The sequence below is a fragment of the Tachypleus tridentatus genome, chromosome 13 (genome assembly GCF_004210375.1).
Source record: "Tachypleus tridentatus isolate NWPU-2018 chromosome 13, ASM421037v1, whole genome shotgun sequence".
Lineage (NCBI taxonomy): Eukaryota > Metazoa > Arthropoda > Merostomata > Xiphosura > Limulidae > Tachypleus > Tachypleus tridentatus.
The window spans coordinates 15,558,355-15,582,620 of NC_134837.1; the positions used below are offsets into that span (position 1 = coordinate 15,558,355).

The following is a 24,266-nucleotide window of genomic DNA, read 5'->3' on the forward strand; positions in this document are numbered from 1 at the left end:
TTGGCTATTGTTTAATCAACGAATAATGGGATCGATTGTCACATAATAACGACCCAACGGCAATTTGTTGCTCGAGCTCCCTTACAAGGACCTGGTATACGCTCATCACTGAATTAACAATATTATGGAAAATACATTTTTTTTGTTGTTTGCCCACACGTAAACAAAAATGAAAGACTTCCCAGTCGATTTTTTTTCAGTAAAAGGTACATTCATTTAATATTATACACATATTTTAAAATATAGTAAATTGTGATATTTGGTCAATTTCAGAATGAAACTAATGAAATCATTAGAGGTTGTGAATTTTTTACCGATTTTTTTATTAGTATATAATATTACACCAGCAGTCATTATAATTTAGCTTCCATGTAGCTTGATTGTAAGTGCAGTTTTATTGATTTTAAGTCAATCACCTGGATTGTCATTAGTTACCAATATTTCAGTTTCGAGAAGCCATGGTTATTGATCGATACACTCGCTTTTTGTAACTGTACAAGGCATTAGGCTTCCAGTTTAGCGGATAATTTGGTATAGATTGAAACAAAGTGACAAAACTTTAACAGAATGATACATTACTCGGAAAAAAACATTTCCTAACAACTTCAGCAGCAATTAATGTATTGATTCTTTTAAACCTCCAGTTAGAATTAAACTTCTATTTAATTGTGATGTTGAAATATGATAGAAATATTTGTGTGAAACAAGACAATGTAGGCTTAGTTAAACCACTTTGTTCTTTACCATATAAAGTTTCTGTTTCATTATGCCTTATTTGGAATTAGATTATTGTTTGTTTTGAATTTCGCACAAAGTTACACGAGGGGTATCTGCGATAGCCGTTCCTAATTTAGCAATGTAAGACTAGAGGGAAGGCAGCTACTCATCACCACCCACCGTCAACTCTTGGGCTACACTTTTACCAACGAATAGTGGGATTGACCGCCACATATAACGCCCCTACGGTTGAAAGGATGAGCATGTTTGGTGCGACGGGGATTTATCTTTGTCTTAATTTCACAAACAACACACGCGGTGTCTCTGTGTTTACTACCACTGGTATGCAATGGAAACAGCCCGACATGGCCAGGTAGATTAAGACGTTCGACTCGTAATCCGAGGATGGCGAGTTTGAATCCAGGTTGCACCAAACATGCTCGCATTTTCAGCCGTGGGGGCATTATAATGTGACGGTTAATCCCACTATTCGTTGGTAAAAGAGTAGCCCAAGAGTTGGTGGTGGGTGGTGATGACTAGTAATCCCACTATTCGTTGGTAAAAGAGTAGCCCAAGAGTTGGCGGTGGGTGGTGATGACTAGCTGCCTTCCCTCTAGTCTTACATTGCTAAATTAGGGACGGCTAGCACAGATAGCCCTCGAGTAAGTTTGTGCGATATTCAAAAAAACAAAAACAAAAAACTTCTTATCTAAGCTCAGCAAGATTGTAGTACATATTGATTCCACTTTTTAAAGGTAATTCCACTTTCTTGCGAATAATTAAATTAGATCTAAACTTAAATATTAGTTTCTACACCTAACAAACTCAATACGAATCACTATATACTTTTTAAACATGGAGTGGGTCTCGTCATCATAATTATATTTTTGGTTGAAACTTTACCGCCTGTGAAATATTTCGAAGTCAGAAGTGAAAAAATTAATCATTACTCTTAATGAACATATCAGATACAATGTATTACTGAGTAATTATGTGTCACAGGCTGGTAGTTACAGCTAACATCATATCTCGAAGTATTAACTTCCATTAAAATGCTGTATTTTCATTCACACTTTGTTTGATGGTTGTGTTTTCTGTACAATTAGTCCATTCTTGTTATAAAAAAATTAATAAAAACAATTCACCTGTGCAATACACACACACATATATATTGCCAGATAAATAAATCTAAATCTTACACACAATATATACTAGGTGTAGATTGGTTACGTTACATTTCTGGTCGTTTTAGCAGTTTTGACAGCTGTGGTACAGTAATGTTCTGCCATCTAGTGGTAATTAAATTTAACATATTTTAGCGTTACTGGCGTAATTCGGTCAAACTAAAATTTTTCAGCAGGGATTGATAACCTTGTGTATTTATCGGTAAACATTCACACCAGTCCAGGTTAAATACAGAAACTCAAGGGAAATATACTTGCTGTTCTTGTCAGCCTCTAAATATGTCATATGAACCATGAAAATGTTGTACCTCTGTGCGTGAGTTGATCTATTGGCTTCATCTATTATAACACAAAAATTAACACAGCTAAAAACTATTCCGTTCAGGTTCACAGTAACGCGATTTCCATTTTGTTGCAAAAAAAATAACACAACTTCCTGACTGCAAATTAAGAAGCTATATTTATTTTTTATAACCTTCAAGGGAGCGTATAATGATTTATGGTTTACTTCACCGAAATAGGATTAGCGATTTTCCGAAAACGTCAAATAATAATTTTATTATATAAAATAATTCGGTACCTTAGTTTAACGGCTTTAACACCTTTTCATCTGAATCTTTGAACTCTTAGAGATCATCTTCAGTCCTGCAAACTTCTGATGTTTCAGACATTACTAGTCATCCAACAATGGGATAATCAGACGGCCATTATTCTGTAGATACTTCTTACCTAAACTCAGACAGCCAACTCAGAAAGTAAGGTTTGCAACGATCTTGCGGTTCCATTAATCTAACGATCCACAAACCACCATAATTTTATGACAATAATTTGACAAATACAAAAAGTGGTACATACGTTTCATAGCTTGAAAAGCAAGTAACGCCACGAAAATGTAGTTGAAACTTTGTAGAATGGACATCAACTGTCTGTTGTGGAGACATAACTGTAGAACTGTAGAACCGGAAAAGAAGACTTCCGAAACGTCAACCTCTACAGTTGTGTCTCCCCAACAGACAGTTGCCGTCCATTCTACAAAGTTTGATCATGAATATTCTGCCTAAACAATCTATCAAAGAATACATTGTGGTTGTTAATTCCACTTTCTATCAGTACCTATCTTAACCGTTTGCTCATCAGTTAACCCCAAGCACATTAATCTGACGATCACTGCTATCGTCTCAGTCAACCAGTAAGTCTATGGAGATCACTGCTAACGTCTCAGTCAACCAGTAAGTTTGTGGAGATCACTGCTAACGTCTCAGTCAACCAGTAAATCTATGCAGTGATTCTTCTCCAGGTACTTTCTGATCTTTCTGGCACATTCACTTTCATCTTATCACGCATGTCAGTAAAGCCAATCTTATACAAATCAACATCATCTTATCACGCATGTCAGTAAAGCCAATCTTATACAAATCAACATCATCTTATCACGCATGTCAGTAAAGCCAATCTTATACAAATCAACATCATCTTATCACGCATGTCAGTAAAGCCAATCTTATACAAATCAACATCATCTTATCACGCATGTCAGTAAAGCCAATCTTATACAAATCAACATCATCTTATCACGCATGTCAGTAAAGCCAATCTTATATAAATCAACATCATCTTATCACGCATGTCAGTAAAGCCAATCTTATACAAATCAACATCATCTTATCACGCATGTCAGTAAAGCCAATCTTATACAAATCAACATCATCTTATCACGCATGTCAGTAAAGCTAATCTTATACAAATCAACATCATCTTATCACGCTTGTCAGTAAAGCCAATCTTATACAAATCAACATCATCTTATCACGCATGTCAGTAAAGCCAATCTTATACAAATCAACATCATCTTATCACGCATGTCAGTAAAGCCAATCTTATACAAATCAACATCATCTTATCACGCATGTCAGTAAAGCCAATCTTATACAAATCAACATCATCTTATCACGCATGTCAGTAAAGCCAATCTTATACAAATCAACATCATCTTATCACGCATGTCAGTAAAGCCAATCTTATACAAATCAACATCATCTTATCACGCATGTCAGTAAAGCCAATCTTATACAAATCAACATCATCTTATCACGCATGTCAGTAAAGCCAATCTTATACAAATCAACATCATCTTATCACGCTTGTCAGTAAAGCCAATCTTATACAAATCAACATCATCTTATCACGCATGTCAGTAAAGCCAATCTTATACAAATCAACATCATCTTATCACGCATGTCAGTAAAGCCAATCTTATACAAATCAACATCATCTTATCACGCATGTCAGTAAAGCCAATCTTATACAAATCAACATCATCTTATCACGCTTGTCAGTAAAGCCAATCTTATATAAATCAACATCATCTTATCACGCATGTCAGTAAAGCTAATCTTATAAAATCAACATCATCTTATCACGCTTGTCAGTAAAGCCAATCTTATACAAATCAACATCATCTTATCACGCATGTCAGTAAAGCCAATCTTATACAAATCAACATCATCTTATCACGCATGTCAGTAAAGCCAATCTTATACAAATCAACATCATCTTATCACGCATGTCAGTAAAGCTAATCTTATACAAATCAACATCATCTTATCACGCTTGTCAGTAAAGCCAATCTTATACAAATCAACATCATCTTATCACGCATGTCAGTAAAGCCAATCTTATACAAATCAACATCATCTTATCACGCATGTCAGTAAAGCCAATCTTATACAAATCAACATCATCTTATCACGCATGTCAGTAAAGCCAATCTTATACAAATCAACATCATCTTATCACGCATGTCAGTAAAGCCAATCTTATACAAATCAACATCATCTTATCACGCTTGTCAGTAAAGCCAATCTTATATAAATCAACATCATCTTATCACGCATGTCAGTAAAGCTAATCTTATATAAATCAACATCATCTTATCACGCTTGTCAGTAAAGCCAATCTTATACAAATCAACATCATCTTATCACGCATGTCAGTAAAGCCAATCTTATACAAATCAACATCATCTTATCACGCATGTCAGTAAAGCCAATCTTATACAAATCAACATCATCTTATCACGCTTGTCAGTAAAGCCAATCTTATACAAATCAACATCATCTTATCACGCATGTCAGTAAAGCCAATCTTATACAAATCAACATCATCTTATCACGCATGTCAGTAAAGCCAATCTTATACAAATCAACATCATCTTATCACGCATGTCAGTAAAGCCAATCTTATACAAATCAACATCATCTTATCACGCATGTCAGTAAAGCCAATCTTATACAAATCAACATCATCTTATCGCGCATGTCAGTAAAGCCAATCTTATACAAATCAACATCATCTTATCACGCTTGTCAGTAAAGCCAATCTTATACAAATCAACATCATCTTATCGCGCATGTCAGTAAAGCCAATCTTATACAAATCAACATCATCTTATCACGCTTGTCAGTAAAGCCAATCTTATACAAATCAACATCATCTTATCACGCTTGTCAGTAAAGCCAATCTTATACAAATCAACATCATCTTATCACGCATGTCAGTAAAGCCAATCTTATACAAATCAACATCATCTTATCACGCATGTCAGTAAAGCCAATCTTATACAAATCAACATCATCTTATCACGCTTGTCAGTAAAGCCAATCTTATACAAATCAACATCATCTTATCACGCTTGTCAGTAAAGCCAATCTTATACAAATCAACATCATCTTATCACGCATGTCAGTAAAGCCAATCTTATACAAATCAACATCATCTTATCACGCATGTCAGTAAAGCCAATCTTATACAAATCAACATCATCTTATCACGCTTGTCAGTAAAGCCAATCTTATACAAATCAACATCATCTTATCACGCATGTCAGTAAAGCTAATCTTATACAAATCAACATCATCTTATCACGCATGTCAGTAAAGCCAATCTTATACAAATCAACACTCTTTGTTTACTGGCTCATCATTCTCGATCTCTGGTCACACCAGTGCACCAGAAGTTTATTAGTAACACTAAAGACATAGCCAGTATTTATGAATATGAGAGAAGTTAACAATAAATGATTTTTTCTGTTAACATCCACTGTAAGCTTTTTCCAATCAATAAGAGTTAGCTAATGTAACCAATAATTCATGACAGAAGAACCAATACTTCATATTTTAATAAAAAAAGAGCTTGACACATAGTAGAAGCCGTAAACAACAGAGTATTTGCTTAGGCCTAAACATCACTTTTCATTTCATCTTTATCTATGATCTTGGAAACAAAATAACCTTAATGTCAATGATCTAATGACATTAATAATTTCTCTCATAATATTACTTTGTAAATGAATTTGATCATTCAGGAAATTAGTATTTTACCACCTAGGTGTCATAATATTGTTTGTTTCTTAAAGCAGTAACTGTAAATGTATTTTATTATTATTATTACCTGATGTTTGTTTGTTTTTTTGAAATCGCACAAAGTTACTCGAGAGCTATCTGTGCTAGCCGTTCCTAATTTAGCATTGTAAGACTAGAGGGAAGGCAACTAGTCATCACTACCCACCGCCAATTCTTGGGCTATTACTGCGCTAACGCGTAGTGGGATTGACCGTGACATTATAATGCCCCCACGGCTGAAAGGACGAGCATGTTTGGTGCGAAGGGGATGCGAACCCGCGATCCTCAGATTACGAGTCGCTCGTCTTAACACGCTTGGCCATGCCAGGCCCATTATTACCTGAAAATAAGGCAGAATTGGGCTGTTATATGGTAAACGTTTTTATTGTGAAAAAACCATAATGAATGGAACGGAAAATTTTGTGTATTTTAAAACAACGTAGTAAAGTGCTTGTAGATGTGTCGCCAGGAAGGTCAGCAGTAAATTTACGGAATTACGACACTAAAATGGGGGGTTTGATCCCCCTCGGTGCACACAGCAGATAGTTTTCAGTGATTTTGATTTAAAACACACCCACACTTTTGTCGAAATATCCATAAATCATTTCTTGTGATGAGTATCACGGGAAGTTTATTCATTATTATAATTATATTAAATATCATTTGTTTTGTGTCAAACGTAGTCTTAATAGATACGTTACGATCCTTTCAAACTTAAAGTGTTATGTCTATCAAAAAGTTCAAGTTTTATCATTTAAGACTCGTTGAAACGATTGCATATAAAAAAAAGCCAATTGAGGTCAGTTATATGCTGGTGTGACATGATTTAGTTTGTTTTGTTTTGTATTTTCGCGCAAAGCCAAACAACCTTGGGAGTGTTATATGTGAGAGTGAATCCCCCTATTCGTTGGTAAAAGAGTAGCCCAAAAGTTGGCGGTGGGTAGTGATGACTAACTGCTTTCCATTTAGTCTTACATTGGTAAACTAGGGACAGCTAGCGCAGTAGTTCTCATGTAGCTTTGCGCGAAATTTAAACCAAAAGTGACTGAGAAATGATGAAACTGCACCTGACTCTTCCAGGTCTATATGACATAAAGTCCGATGTCAGCAAGAGGACAAGAGAATTTGACCTAACAATGTTTAAAACCTGGTTAAGCTAAGAAGCAGCTTGTTAGTTTTACAGTAACTGAAAATCACTGGGTGGTGATGACTAGCTGCTTTCCAGTTAGTCTTACACTGATAAATTAGGGACGACAAGCGAAGACAGTCCTTTTGTAGATTTACGCGAAATTCAAAAATAAAATAAAAGGTTTATACTTATGTTCTGCTTTGTTTACCATATGCTTAAAGAACATCAGTAATCTCGTCATATTTTTCGGAATATAAAACAGATATTACGTCATTGTTTCTAAAGAGACGCAAGTATTTTTGGAGTTGCTCACCTATATAGGTAGAGTAGCATTGGGGAAAACTGTGGTGATACCTCAAATATGGCTGAAATTCAGTCCTACGTATATGGTTACTTGCTTGGAATCACTACTATGCCTTAAACATGTAAAATAACTTGTATGTGTTGAACTAGTTTTTAAGACTAATCCACACTTGTTGACCACCAATAAATGTGTTTTGAGTTTATATACCTTTTGTCGGCCCGTCATAGTCAGGTGGTTAAGGCACTCGACTCGTAATCCGAGGGTCCCATATGCACTCAACAGATAGCCCGATGTGGCCTTGCTGTAAGAAAACAGAAAACACACACACATGTCCGACTGCTGTTTATATTTTCTAGATTATTTTAAAACCCCAGTGTAGACAATTCACCTCTTTTATCAAAGAATATTTACAACGATTTCTAATATTGCAATACATTTTTAACAGCTTAAAGATACTCGATTTTCTTCAGTGTATCATCGGTGTATAGAAAACGATAAAGAAAACGTATGACAACAACATCTGTTTCTATTTTATTATTCGGCTCACACTGTGATCAAACGTCAGAGAAACATCGTTTGGTTTTACTACTTTCTCACTTCTAGCTTGTCTGGCAGGTAAAACTCTGTCTTTTGTTTTCAGATGACAGTAAATACATATTGTAATTTATTATTCTGTAATAAAGGGTCAGCATATTCTAGTGGTATGGCGACTGGATTCGCAATTTGCGGGTCATGGGCTGAAATTTTATGATCAGTTTCTCTCTTTGGAAAAATAGTAGCTCAAGGACGGACAATAGGTGATATCCATTAAGGACGGCTAACCCAGAAAGACCTCGAGTATTGGTGCGCAAAATTCAAAACAAATCAATCTCTAATAAGCTCGTTACTCTAAACATTTTATCTTTAATTACACTGGTTAGGTGGTCATTACTTTCTAGATTTGGATTGTATGACATAACATGATGAGGAATGTATGTCATAACATGATGACGAACGTATGACATAACATAATGAGGAACGTAAGACATAACATGATAAGGAATGTATGACATAACATGATGAGAAACGTATAATATAACATGATGAGGAACGTATGACATAACATAATGAGGAACGTAAGACATAACATGATAAGGAATGTATGACATAACATGATGAGAAACGTATAATATAACATGATGAGGAACGTATGACATAACATGATGAGGAACGTATGACATAACATGATGAGGAATGTATGTATTGACATAACATGATGAGGAACGTATGACATAACATAATGAGGAAAGTATGACATAACATGATGAGGAACGTATGACATAACATGATGAGGAAAGTATGACATAACATAATGAGGAAAGTATGACATAACATGATGAGGAACGTATGACATAACATGATGAGGAACGTATGACATAACACTATGAGGAACGTATGACATAACATAATGAGGAAAGTATGACATAACATAATGAGGAACGTATGACATAACATGATGAGGAATGTATGACATAACATGATGAGGAATGTATAATATAACGTGATGTTTTATGAATGAACGGAAGTTTTTGTTTTAACTACACTGGTGTGTAGGTTAGTAAGTACACAAGGAAGTTGTGATATTTTCTGTTTTAATTATGTTAACAAGGATATTACTTTATATAACAAAATAATTGTGTTATTTAACATACCCATCTATTTTCTATTAAGATAGATACTTCCTTATGAATACTTGCCATGATATTTTTGCTATGTCCTACTGCTGGGACAACGGTAAGTCTACGGATTTACAACGTTAAAATCAGGGGTTCGATTTTCCTCGGTGGACACGGCAAACAACCTAATGTAGTTTTGCTATAAGAAAAATAAATCATAAACACTTTTGCCATATGTATTTTCTATTAATCCAAATAACTTTATAATATTTGTTATTTTACATTTTTCTAAATATTCCTTACTGAATATTTGGCTTCTAATGTTTATTACGTCTTTGCACGTTTTATCAAACTAGATATTTCTTGGTGCATATTCGTTATGTTATATTTTCTATATTGTGTAGTTTCTCTTTAACTAGACATTTCCTGGTGGATATTCGTTATGTTATATTTTATATATTGTGTAGTTTCTGTTTAACTAGACATTTCTTGATGGATATTTATAATCTGATATTCCCAGTATGCTGTACTTTCCATTAAACTACGCACCTTTTGTTGTGTATTTGTCATATTATATTTCCTATGTCATAATCTTCACATTTGTTTATAAATCCAAATATTTTAAATTAAAACGAGAACTTCTAAAGATATGAAACTCGTGTTAGTTTATAAGATATAAAAGTTAAGAAAATAAAAAGTCTTTGTTAACTATTTATAATTGTAATATATTCGCACGTTCCTAGTTTCTAAATTTGGTGAAGCTATTTTTAGTATTACAATTTTAAATACCACAATTCCCTGTACAATACTTACAATTGTAGCTTGCAAGTTTTACAAGATGAATGTCCTTCATATATTACCTTTTCTTGTCAATATAAATGTTTACAAACACGGTTTATTTTAAATTAATTAGAATTTACTAACAATATACGTTTGGAAAATGACTATCCTATTTCAAGTATTCACAAAAACGACATTTTAAACCCATGCGAACCCGGCATGGGTAGTAGGTGATTAGGGTCACTCGACTCGTAGAAGTCTGGAAAAAAATATAGAAAGAAAACCTTGCTTGCCACGACAGAAAGTGTTATCGTTTCGTATAAGTTACTTGTAGATTACCATAACGGCCGAGATATCGGCTTGACAAACGGACGACTTAAGGTCTTTATATAGTAATTCACTAATATTTAAAAACTTCGATCAGTTTGTGTGCCAAAAAATGTTAAGGTTCCATGAATGAATACAGAAATATGCACTTAATGACAGATAAATCCATGAATAAAAGTGGAAAGTCATTACAGAGCTTCATGAATGAAACATCATTATTGAAACATACATATATTTATTTACATACATAAGACATATACATGTATAACCTCCTAAAATAAAACTAATTTATAGTGAAATACAAATTTTTGTCACTGTCTCTGTAATTTCAGAATTTATCACGTTAAGGTGTCAGTTAAAATCGTTCTGTTTATAATTTAAGTTTATATGTGATGTTTCATTTTGTTGAATGGTATTGTTTTTCTGTTTATAATTTAAGTTTCTGTGTGATGTTTCATTTTGTTGAATGGTATTGTTTTTCTGTTTATAATTTAAGTTTATATGTGATGTTTCATTTTGTTGAATGGTATTGTTTTTGTTTTATATTATATTGGTTATCGATCCGATCTTCAGAATACACCTATTTTACATACATTTTCAATTACTGCCATTTATAAAATTAAAATAAGTGAAAAAACGATAGTGGGAACATAAAAAACTTGTCCCTCGCTGGTATAGCGGTAAGTCTATGGATTTACAGCGCTAAAATAAGGGGTTCGATTCCCCTCGGTGGACTCAGCAGATAGCCCAATGTGGCTTTGTTATAAGAAAACGCACGTAAGTATAAATCCCCGATCTGAATACATCTTTGAAATCTGGATGTATGAAAAGAGCAATTACATACTCTTCCAAAACCAACGAACTTTCGGACGCACACACTATCTATGTGACAAAAAACAAGGGACCCGGTATGGTCCGAATCCCTGTCCAACTAAACATGCTCGCCCTTTCAGCGCTTTAATTTGACGGTCAATCCAACCATTCGTTGATAAAACGAGTAGCCCAAGAGTTGACAGCGGGTGATGATAACTAGCTGCCCGTTTTTTAACCTTTCACAGCTGAAGTATGGACAGATGACAAAGATAGTCCTCGTGTAACTTTGCTCAAAATTTGAACCAAACCACAAAACAGTGTAAAATGAATCTCAGTGAAAATGCTGTTTGTCATATATTCAAAATCGTTTTAATATAACCAATGGAAACCACTCTATACGATTCTGAAGCTCTGACAACCAAAGTAAGTACGAGTAGCTTTCATAAATTCTGTTTTACTATATTTCAAAACGTCTAAGTATTGATAACTTACAAGTTTCATTGTACAGTGTTTGTCTTTTAAAATGTGCATTATATAAGTGAATTTGGGTTTTGAAGCTGATTTCCAAAAAAAAATACTACAATAATAAAGCTTCAAATCTTTATTTAGTGTCTAAACACTCAGTACATAAAAATTTGACCCAAGAGTTTCATGTAAAATGAAAAGTATGATCCACAAACCTGTTAGTTTCATGAAATTAACAAAACACATCATGAATCATTAACATTAGAAAACCTACACAGAATTTGTAGTTCATGAAAAATAACATTTATAAAGTTTGAAAATGTTATCTTCAGAAGATATTTTGGGTGATGAGGACACGAAGCTTGACGTCGTTCTTATATTACTGTTGATTTTTCTAGTTTGATAGCGGTATTAATAGCAAATACTGTTTATTTTTAATCATACATGGATAACAAGTGATCTATTGAAGCAGATGAAACTAACGTAACAGGCTTTGTTATAACACGTAGTAGGATTCGTAAGAATAGCCAATAATGAGTATTGTAAGTAGCATGTGCAACAAACTACGTGTAGCACGTGCTGTAGATAACACGTTTTAAACATTTAACTTAACCAGCCAATGAGGAAAGCTGTACATGTCACGTGTAACACGAATCACAATAACCTGCAATAAGCATAGCTTAGGTAGCAGCTATAGAGTGCTCTACAATAATAACCCATAACACATAAGTATTTCAATACACCAGGTTTTTATTTCTTTCGTTATTCGAAAAACTATTGAGGAAGAAACGTGTGATACCATTGAAAAATACTTAGCTGATACGTTAACTCTGTTGTTGGTTTTTTTCACTGCTTCGTGTTATTTGAAGATGATAGCAACTGTATTATGGCACGTGATTAGCCAATGAGATGTTTCGTAATGGCCCCACTGTGTTTGTTTCTATGAAGATGCTTACAGTTCAATGTAAGGTGCTTGACATATGTGATGGTTTGTTTGAATTAGAGACACAAGGTGAGTAATTCACAAAAAGCAGAAACTATCTTATTATTATTCAGCTATCTAATCAGATCGTTAAGCATTAGAATAAATAAATAAATATTTCTAAGTTCAAAGTTTCCACCATGTTTAATACCACATAAGTGTAATACGTAAGAATACGTTTTCTAATAGGTTCATGCTTTTGACTCAATTTCATTGACTGATTAACAGTTTAGGTCATTTTTAAAGTGTGTCTGTTATCAGCTGTTAACTCATTCACTCAATATGTTATTCATTGAAAAAATCAAATCTGTTAAATAATTAATGTTGTGAAATATCAGCTGTGAACTGATAATTCACTTCTGAATGGGAAGAGAGTTGATATGCAATAGAAGTACAGTCACAATAATATGGATCCATCTAGAAAATGATTCATAATTTCATAAAGAACAACTTGATAGTATTGACAGCTACAACTTGGATGTTGTTTGAAAGTTCATTTTTTCAATAGCGAGGCTGTAAAGGAAAATTAAACACGACAAAAATCCCATTTCTCTTAGATAAAAGGTTTATAAAGAGTCTTAAACCGCAGTTTTTCTGGACAGAGCAACCAGAAGTCACAAGAAGAAAGTAGGACAAACGTCTTCTTTCAGTGAAGGTTTTATACACCAATAACAGGACAGAATCCACAGCATTAGGGCTCGTCTTTGTTAGTCCGAAGTTTGTCAAACACCTAATTGTTTGGAAGACCTCCTTTTTGTCTTTGGAGGAACTGGTGGCTCTTTGGGTTCCTTACCGATCCCTTTTGGGGGCAGTGGAGGCTTCATCCGTGGATCTGGAATCTTACCCAGTTTTACATCATCATACATATCAGCATATAACATATCATCACTTATGTCTGGTCTGAAAGGCTAAAAAATAAAAATAAAACGGTAAAAAAAAACGAATGTCACGAATTATATTCAATAGCAAATAAAAAGATTTCTTTAAAAGGCTTGAAATAATGGAGACAAATAAGAAAATTGTATGGTATTACAAGTTAAAATCCATGACAAATCAAAACAAGTAGTTATTTGAAGGGTTTGGAATAATGGAATTGAACATTATAATTGTAAATCGAATGCCAAAAGTCAAAGTACATGTTAAATAAAGGTGTTTTGAATAACAGAGCAAAACAAAATATATTTGAAACAACGAAACGAGTTAAAATATGTGACAAATCAAAATAAACTTACGTGGATTTTAAGAGGTTACATATACTCTAACATTCTAGGCTCACGCGAGTCTAGAATGTTAGCGTAATGTAAAACCTGTTAACACTCCCGTGAGTCTAGAATGTTAGAGTAATGCAAAATCTGTTAAAACTCACGGGTGTCTGTAATGTTAGAATAACGTGAAATCTGTTAAAACTCACAGGTGTCTGTAATGTTAGAATAACATGGAACCTGTTAAAACTCTCAGTAGTCTGGAATGTTAGAGTAACATGGAACCTGTTAAAACTCACAGTAGTCTGGAATGTTAGAGTAACATGGAACCTGTTAAAACTCACAGTAGTCTGGAATGTTAGAGTAACATGGAACCTGTTAAAACTCACAGTAGTCTGGAATGTTAGAGTAACATGGAACCTGTTAAAACTCACAGTAGTCTGGAATGTTAGAGTAACATGGAACCTGTTAAAACTCACAGTAGTCTGGAATGTTAGAGTAACATGGAACCTGTTAAAACTCACAGTAGTCTGGAATGTTAGAGTAACATGGAACCTGTTAAAACTCACAGTAGTCTGGAATGTTAGAGTAACATGGAACCTGTTAAAACTCACAGTAGTCTGGAATGTTAGAGTAACATGAAACCTGTTAAAACTCACAACAGTCTGGAATGTTAGAGTAATGTTGTAGTTTTTAGAAATTTCGTGAGATCAACATTTCACCCAACAGATAAAATTTTGTCATAAATATGTTACTTTAAGAAAATCAGAAACTAAAATTATTCACCAATCAAACAACGTAAGTTACTTTGTTTTGGTTTTATTGGAACCAGAATAATTATCAGACTACATTGGATGGGATATCTTAAAAAAATTCAAACACAGTTATTCTTACAAGGTTTCTTATACAAGAATATTTATAATAATTATTACATTAGAAAGATTTGGCTTTCGAACTGAAAACCGGTCGTGTTGTTTGCAAAAAGGTAACTAACATTGGCTGACAAATATTACGCTCAAAGTCAAATAATGTTGTTTAATATATGTTATGTTAAGAAGTTATATGGCTTTGGTTAACAAGTATTATATTAGAAAGTTAGCTAACGTTGACTGACAAATGTTACTTTAAGAAAGTAGATAACTTCTTGCTTATTTGTTTTGAATTTTCGTGTAAAGGTGCACGAAGGCGATCTTTACTAGATGTCTCTAATTTAGTAGTGAAAGGCTATAGCGAAGATACTTAGTCATCATCACCCATCGTAAACTCTTGGGTTACTCTTTTGCCAACGAATAGTAGGCTTAACCGCACATTATAACATCCTGACGGGCAAAAGGTCGAGAATGTTTGGTGAAATGAGAATTCGAATTCACGAATTATTACGAGTCGTGCGCCCTAACCACACGACCATACCAGGCTCAGGTAACATTGGCTGACAAGTGTTGCATTAATCATACTATAATAGAACACTTGCTTATATGATACTGGAAAAATATTTTTAATACGCAATGTACATCCCCCAGCTTCGCGAAATATTTATCTGTGTCATGTAGTTTTGTAATTAGAGGGTCACGATTTTTCTCGTTCACCTCCGTTTTTCGTCACGAAGAACTTTAATTTTCTCCATTATCAAGGTGTAGACATGACGTCATGATCACTTCACACGCGGAGCTAATTCACTGGTGCCACTGGAAATCCACTAGTGTTAACTAATTCATATTAACTTCCCAATAGAACATTAGATCAAAAATAAAAACCAAGACGATATTCAGTATAGTAAACTTATTATATTTTCTTACACCCCAATTTACAAAAAACACTATGGAGCGCATTGTTAAATTATGCGGGTGTTGTCGCTGTTAACAATGTTTGCTGACGCAAAACTAATAATATTTCACAAGGTTAGGCCAACTTAGAACTAACTACAATGTTCTAAATCCCTCTATTGAGCTAGCAATGAAAAATAATCTCTGTGATAAAATGTTAATAAAGAATAAGTTAGATATCCTAAAACTAGATATATTAAACATTCTAACCAATACTGTTAATGACAGTAACATTAAAGTAGCAATAGATTATACCTTACTATTGGAACTTGTAAAGTCCAACTCTTATTTTCATGCGTGTCGTAAATCGATCTTTGTTGAACAACATAATGTACGAGTGAAAGTAAAAAACGAATATTTTATAATATGTCAAACAATCTACATCTTCTATAACCAATGCCGATAAGACCTGCCACATAATACCAAGCCTCGTCAGGCCGGCTGAGATACGAGAGGCATAGTAGTTATTGATCTAAGCGTCACTTATCACACCATAAGAGTCGTTGTTAATGAAAAGTGAGTATATAGAAAACTACAACACCCGTATTAATCCCGTCCAGCCTGGTGAAATCTGATGTTGTTATTGATCTAAGCGTCACTTATCACACCATAACAGTCGTTGTTAATGAAAAGTGAGTATATATAAAACTACTACACCCGTCTTAATCCCGTCCAGCCTGGTGAGATCTGATGTTGTTATTGATCTAAGCGTCACTTATCACACCATAAGAGTCGTTGTTAATGAAAAGTGAGTATATATAAAACTACTACACCCGTCTTAATCCCGTCCAGCCTGGTGAGATCTGATGTTGTTATTGATCTAAGCGTCACTTATCACACCATAAGAGTCGTTGTTAATGAAAAGTGAGTATATATAAAACTACTACACCTGTCTTAATCCCGTCCAGCCTGGTGAGATCTGATGTTGTTATTGATCTAAGCGTCACTTATCACACCATAACAGTCGTTGTTAATGAAAAGTGAGTATATATAAAACTACTACACCCGTCTTAATCCCGTCCAGCCTGGTGAGATCTGATGTTGTTATTGATCTAAGCGTCACTTATCACACCATAAGAGTCGTTGTTAATGAAAAGTGAGTATATATAAAACTACTACACCCGTCTTAATCCCGTCCAGCCTGGTGAGATCTGATGTTGTTATTGATCTAAGCGTCACTTATCACACCATAACAGTCGTTGTTAATGAAAAGTGAGTATATATAAAACTACTACACCCGTCTTAATCCCGTCCAGCCTGGTGAGATCTGATGTTGTTATTGATCTAAGCGTCACTTATCACACCATAACAGTCGTTGTTAATGAAAAGTAAGTATATAAAAAACTACTACACCCGTCTTAATCCCGTCCAGCCTGGTGAGATCTGATGTTGAGCGAGAGACCTCGTCGGCACATAATACGAGAGGTGTAATGTGATTGACATACTATGGTATATTCTCCTTTACTTCTAATTTATGGATTGGTAGTATACATTTTCATGAACAATGACAGTTATGTGTGATTGGTTTGGTTTGAATTTTGCGCAAAGCTACACTAGGACTATTTGCGCTAGCCATTCTTAATTTTGCACTGTAAGACTAGAGTGAAGGCAGCTAGTCATAAGCACCGACCGCCAACTCTTGGGCTACTGTTTTACCAAAGAATAATGGGGATTGACCGTCATATTATAACGCCCCCATAGCTGAAAGGGCGAACATGTTTGGTGAGACAGGGATTCTAACTCGCCACCCTCATATTACGAGTTGAGTGCCTTAACCGGGTCAGCTATGTGTGAGCTAGATTAACTTTATTATTATTATTATGTAAGTAATTTAGAAATCATCTGTTTAAAGTAAGGATAAATTATTCAATATTATTTACACGTTTTATTCCGAGTTCCTCCTATTTATTTTTGTTATTCTATTTTAATTTTAATATTATTATCATTCTTGAAAACTGGTGAACCAGCGGATCAACAAACTACACGGATAACTCGAGTAAACTACATTAGTAATTAAAAAACAACCAAACTGTTAACCAGAAGTAAAGAAGAATATATTATCATGTTTGTGTGTTTCTTATAGCAAAGCCACATCAGGCTATCTGCCACCGAGGGGAATCGAATCCCTGATTGTAGCGTTCTAAATCGGTAAACGTACCGGTGTACTAGCGGGGAACATTGTCGTATGTCAACCACACTAAATCTGCTGTATCCAGTTCAGACGAGGTATTTCATCAATACCAAGAATCATCAGGTCAACTGGGATACGACATTATTAACAATCTGTTTTTCTTGTACAAAACTACACAATGGGTTATCCGCACTTTGCCCATCACGGGTATCAAAACCCGTTTTATAGCATTGTAAGTCCGAAGACATACCACTGTGCCACTGGAGGGCGCTTTGTAAACAAAAGGTTACAGATTCCTTCATAATAACCTTCTGTGACAAATGAAACTATTAAACAGCTGAGACAGTGTAATTTAGAAAAGGCTGACATCTGAGACAAATTACTCCGACACAAGTTACTGTTTAAGTGTGGAATTAGGTACCAGGACATTACCAATGTTACAAGCAAAAACTAATGTTCACGAAGAAAGAATATAAGAAATAAGAAATTAATAAAACACCTTAATCATAAAATGAATAGCTGTGAAATTAGTACTGTCGTTGAAATATAACTATATTAAATATAATTAAAAGAAAAACAAGATATTAAAGATACTATGACGTATGTTTAATACAACCAATCCGACGCTGACTAATCTCTGTCACTTAACAAACCAATTGTGTTACGTAGTATGAAGTAATGAACAAATGTTATGTTAAAGCTGAAATAGACTTATGATAAGATTGCAGAAAATTAAGCACTGAAATTTATAAATGGAAGTTAACAGGAATGGTAGACATGATATTTAAAGTAATTAGACCGTATATGGAACAGGTACACAAGAGGTAAAGATAATACAGTTCAGTATTACCTCCAACAATTTATATAAAAGTAAACTGTATACATGAAAGCTTTTTAAGGGTTGTAGTATTCTCTAAGGCATTTTAAACCCATAACTTGTAGCAATATTAATGTTGAAATTTCAGCACAATTGAATAAATCTAGTATTAAAATTGTCATATGAAAAACCTCGTTTGCAAAAAAGAAAATTATATCAGTAAGTTTACTGTCTAAGAAGTATTGTAATGTAGAATAGAAACTTTGCTATCTAATAAACTTTGAGTAGTAAACATTGTAACATAATTACTTGACATGATTTTTTTTGTTTGTATTTTGAATTTCGCGCAAAGCTACTCGAGGGCTATCTGCGCAAGCCGTCCCTAGTTTAGCAGCTAAAGAAGGGACTAGAGGGAAGGCCGCTATTCATCACTACCCACCGCCAACTCTTGGACTATTCTTTTACTAACGAATAGTGGGATTGACCGCTACATTATAACGCCGCCACGGCTGAAAGGGTGAGCATGTTTTGGTGTAACGGGGATTCGAACCCGCGACCCTCAGACATGTCTGAATACAGAAGTGAGAATTTGTACAAGTTCAAACCCTCAGACATGTCTGAATACAGAAATGAGAATTTGTACAAGTTGAAACCCTCAGACATATCTGAATACAGAAGTGAGAATTTGTACAAGTTCAAACCCTCAGACATGTCTGAATACAGAAGCGAGAATTTGTACAAGTTCAAACCCTCAGACATGTCTGAATGCAGAAGCGAGAATTTGTACAAGTTCAAACCCTCAGACATGTCTGAATACAGAAGTGAGAATTTGTACAAGTTCAAACCCTCAGACATGTCTGAATACAGAAAGGAGAATTTGTACAAGTTCAAACCCTCAGACATGTCTGAATACAGAAGTGAGAATTTGTAGAAGTTCAAACCCTCAGACATGTCTGAATACAGAAGCGAGAATTTGTACAAGTTCAAACCCTCAGACATGTCTGAATACAGAAGCGAGAATTTGTACAAGTTCAAACCCTCAGACATGTCTGAATACAGAAGCGAGAATTTGTACAAGTTCAAACCCTCAGACATGTCTGAATACAGAAGCGAGAATTTGTACAAGTTCAAACCCTCAGACATGTCTGAATACAGAAGTGAGAATTTGTACAAGTTCAAACCCTCAGACATGTCTGAATACAGAAAGGAGAATTTGTACAAGTTCAAACCCTCAGACATGTCTGAATACAGAAGTGAGAATTTGTAGAAGTTCAAACCCTCAGACATGTCTGAATACAGAAGCGAGAATTTGTACAAGTTCAAACCCTCAGACATGTCTGAATACAGAAGCGAGAATTTGTACAAGTTCAAACCCTCAGACATGTCTGAATACAGAAGCGAGAATTTGTACAAGTTCAAACCCTCAGACATGTCTGAATACAGAAGCGAGAATTTGTACAAGTTCAAACCCTCAGACATGTCTGAATACAGAAGCGAGAATTTGTACAAGTTCAAACCCTCAGACATGTCTGAATACAGAAGCGAGAATTTGTACAAGTTCAACCCCTCAGACATGCCTGAATACAGAAGCGAGAATTTGTACAAGTTCAAACCCTCAGAAATGTCTGAATACAGAAATGAGAATTTGTACAAGTTCAAACCCTCAGACATGTCTGAATACAGAAGTGAGAATTTGTACAAGTTCAAACCCTCAGACATGTCTGAATACAGAAGCGAGAATTTGTACAAGTTCAAACCCTCAGACATGTCTGAATACAGAAGTGAGAATTTGTACAAGTTCAAACCCTCAGACATGTCTGAATACAGAAAGGAGAATTTGTACAAGTTCAAACCCTCGGACATGTCTGAATACAGAAGCGAGAATTTGTACAAGTTCAAACCCTCAGATATGTCTGAATACAGAAGTGAGAATTTGTACAAGTTCAAACCCTCAGACATGTATGAATACAGAAGTGAGAATTTGTACAAGTTCAAACCCTCAGACATGTCTGATTACAGCAATGAGAATTTGTAGAAGTTAAAACCCTCAGACATATCTGAATACAGAAGTGAGAATTTGTACAAGTTCAAACCCTCAGACATGTCTGAATACAGAAAGGAGAATTTGTACAAGTTCAAACCCTCAGACATGTCTGAATACAGAAGCGAGAATTTGTACAAGTTCAAACCCTCAGACATGTCTGAATACAGAAGTGAGAATTTGTACAAGTTCAAACCGTCAGACATGTCTGAATACAGAAGTGAGAATTTGTACAAGTTCAAATCCTCAGACATGTCTGAATACAGAAGCGAGAATTTGTACAAAATTAAAAATTTCTTCTTTTTATTAAACTTTTAATTTAAGAAATTGATTAACGATTTTCATACGTAAGAGTAAATATTTTTTTTTCTAGTGGAAAACTATTGAAACTAAGTGATATCACATGAGTACATTTGTGTGTGTCAAAAACGGCTGATAGTTAGAAAAAAAATATCATTAATACACCTGTTGTTTTTTTTTAATTTCGCGCAAAGCTGCACAAGGGATATCTGCGCTAGTCGTCCCTAAATTTGCAGTGTAAGACAAGAGGGAAGACAGCTAGTCATCTCCACCTACCATCAAATCTTGGGATACACTTTTAACCAAGGAATAGTGGGATTGACCGTAACATAATAACGCCCCTTTGGCTGAAAGGGCGAGCGTGTTTTGGTGTAACGGGGATTCGAAGCCGCGGCCCACGGATTACGAGTCAAATGCCTTAACCATTTGGCCATGCCGCGTCCGACTTACGTCAAAAACTTTATAATGGTCTTTTTTACCAATATTTGTAATGGATGAAGATTTTAGTTCGAATACATTTAAATCTTTATCTTGTAGGCTAAAGCGACCTCACATTAGAATTCTTTGTGTTTCTTATAAAATACCTTGGCCTAATTGTACAAATGTGCTATCAAATAAAAAATACACGGTTTGTAAATTGTGGTTGGTGTAAAATAGTGGTAATCTTCCTCAAACTGTTACAGAATGTAGGACCCCTCAAACTGTCACAGAATGTAGGACCCCTCAAACTTTTACAGAATGTAAGACCCATCAAACTGTTATAGAATGTAGGACCTCTCAAACTGTTACAGAATGTAGGACCTTTCAAACTGTTACAGAATGTAGGACAGGACGTTTTGTTACGGCCATTTAGTTACTGGACATTTCGTTACCGCTACGTTGTTACTTGAACTACTTGTAACAGATGCATGCTTGTTACATCATTTTGTGACATGGTATTTTTTATTAAGTACACAGGTAGATTTCATGTAAAAATTGATTGGGAATAATAATGAAAAAAATTATACAATAGGTCGTAAACTGTAGAATTATTTGGAACCCTATCAAAAATTACGTAACGCTGTAGAGTGAGAGTATATTTAAGACTGGATTAATGTCATTCACGATGACCTTCTGACCATACCTTAAAGTAGATATGAACTGAGTTGTCAGGTATACCATATACATCAGTAGGGACAAATAAAATTTGTTGGCTTTACAACTGTTGTTTCCTATCTGCAAGTGGAGGGTTGGATAGTGTTCTACGGTACTGGAATTAGGTAGTTGTGAATCTAGTAATATAATTAGTCAAAACACTTGTAACGAAACCTTCGATAACGACGTCATGGTAACTTGTATGCTAAAATAAAATGTTTGTCGTAAAACAAGTCCAAGTCACAAGCTGTACCTAACAAAATTTTCAGTACTCACAGAATCATGATTGTTTTTACTGCACAAAATACTAATTTACCAAAACAACTGAAATAACCTGAAACGGGTGATAAACGGTTTTAATTTTATCAATAACATGATTAGTGAACGATTACTGACACTGAATGATTCAATTGTTTTAGCCTCAACTAAATTTTCTCTTTACATTCAACAAATTATAATGAAAGTATTAAGTCTAGTTCTGTCTTTTGAAATATTACAGAATTTGTTTGTACTTCCCACAATCTGTTTCATTCCGTTATCAATTTATTTCACAGATCTCTACTCGTAGCTTTGTTTAGCAAAGCTTATGTTGGTTAACGTAATTTGGGAATCCAAAATAATTTATTTTTACGTTGTAAGATATAACACAATGTACTCCAAAATCTGATAACACGTAATGTGTTTCTATGCAATAGACTTTTGTGAGTAACATGTGTATACACCTCGTTACCCGAAGGTTTTAACGTTTTTAGGTTGAACCTTTGTTGTTGTTTTTTTACATGGTCTTGTAATATATATATATATGTATATATGTATTAAACCATATATATATATATATATATATGTATTAAACCGAAGTTGCTTCTTGCTTTATCGGTGGAAATAATGAAGTATCTATTATATATATATAATCTAGAAACTTCGTAACTTGTCTTTTAATCGTTATACGTTTATTATTATTCAATGTTTAAAGATTACAGATCTTTAAATCTGTTTAACAATATTCAGAATGTGTTTAACTTAAGCTCTCTTTTCCACTCCATTTAAGTAAAAGTTTACTGGGTAATTTATTAATTATTTGTTCACTGAGTTTCGGATTAATTTCAGGACATTTCCAGAGTTACTGCAGATACAAAAATTTGAAAAAAAACAACAACTAACTTTGAATGCAAAATGTCACGTTAATAAGCAATAGTTATGCTATGAAGAAAATTTAAAGTGGACAAGAATTATGTTGTCAAGGTTACGCCAAAAACTCAACTAACTGACTGAAAAGCGTTATGTTAACAAGTTAACTAATGTTGACTGAAACATATCACGATAAATAGTTAGCTAAAAATAACCTACGAGATATTGTGTTAAAATTCCTAGGGTTAACTAACGAATATTAAAAATAACAGTTTAACCAATGGCCTAAACTGGGCAAATGTCTTTTGTGTTTATTTTAAAGCCCAAAGCTGCACAATGGATGATTCGCGTTATGCTACTATACGGACTTAAGCCCGAATACTACAATGATTAACCCTAAAGTTCACGACTCATCAACAAATTACCTTTCATCGACAACGTGACTAGCCACACAAATAAATATAATCTAACGCACCTTTATAACTGTTGTCATTATTATTAAAGTTGGTCACATCTTAACGTGTAGGCCAGGTAGGTTAAGGCGTTCGACTCGTAATCTGAGGGTCGCAGGTTCGAATCCCTGTCACACCAAACATGCTTGCACTTTCAGCTGTGGAAATGTTATAATGTGACGGTCAATCCCACTATTCGTTGGTAAATGAGTAGCCAGGAGTTAGCGTGGGTGGTGATGACTAGCTGCCTTCCCTCTAGTCTTACACTGCTAAATTAGGGACGGCTAGCACAGGTAGCCCTCATGTAGCTTTTCAAAACAATTCAAAACAAACAAACACTTCTTTACTTCACGCTCAAACAGTAAAGCGTTGGCAAGTGATGTTAGGTATATATCATCTCCGTTTATAATGTCATGTTAGAGTGAAAACAGTCCGCTCACATCGGCTATTTAACGTGTATTTAACAAGTTCAAAACACAATA

At 34.5% G+C, this 24,266-nt stretch overlaps 1 protein-coding gene across 2 annotated transcripts in view; it reads right to left on the bottom strand.

The window, feature by feature from the left end:
• Positions 1 to 11,895: 11,895 nt before the first annotated feature.
• Positions 11,896 to 24,266, bottom strand: part of LOC143240531 (hemicentin-1-like) — a 173,883-nt gene continuing 161,512 nt past the window's right edge. For both annotated transcript variants that reach the window (XM_076483116.1, XM_076483117.1), the window contains one exon: positions 11,896 to 13,664. In XM_076483116.1, coding sequence (XP_076339231.1) covers positions 13,479 to 13,664 — 186 coding nt within the window. In that variant the 3' untranslated portion in view covers positions 11,896 to 13,478. The remainder of the gene's footprint in view (positions 13,665 to 24,266) is intronic.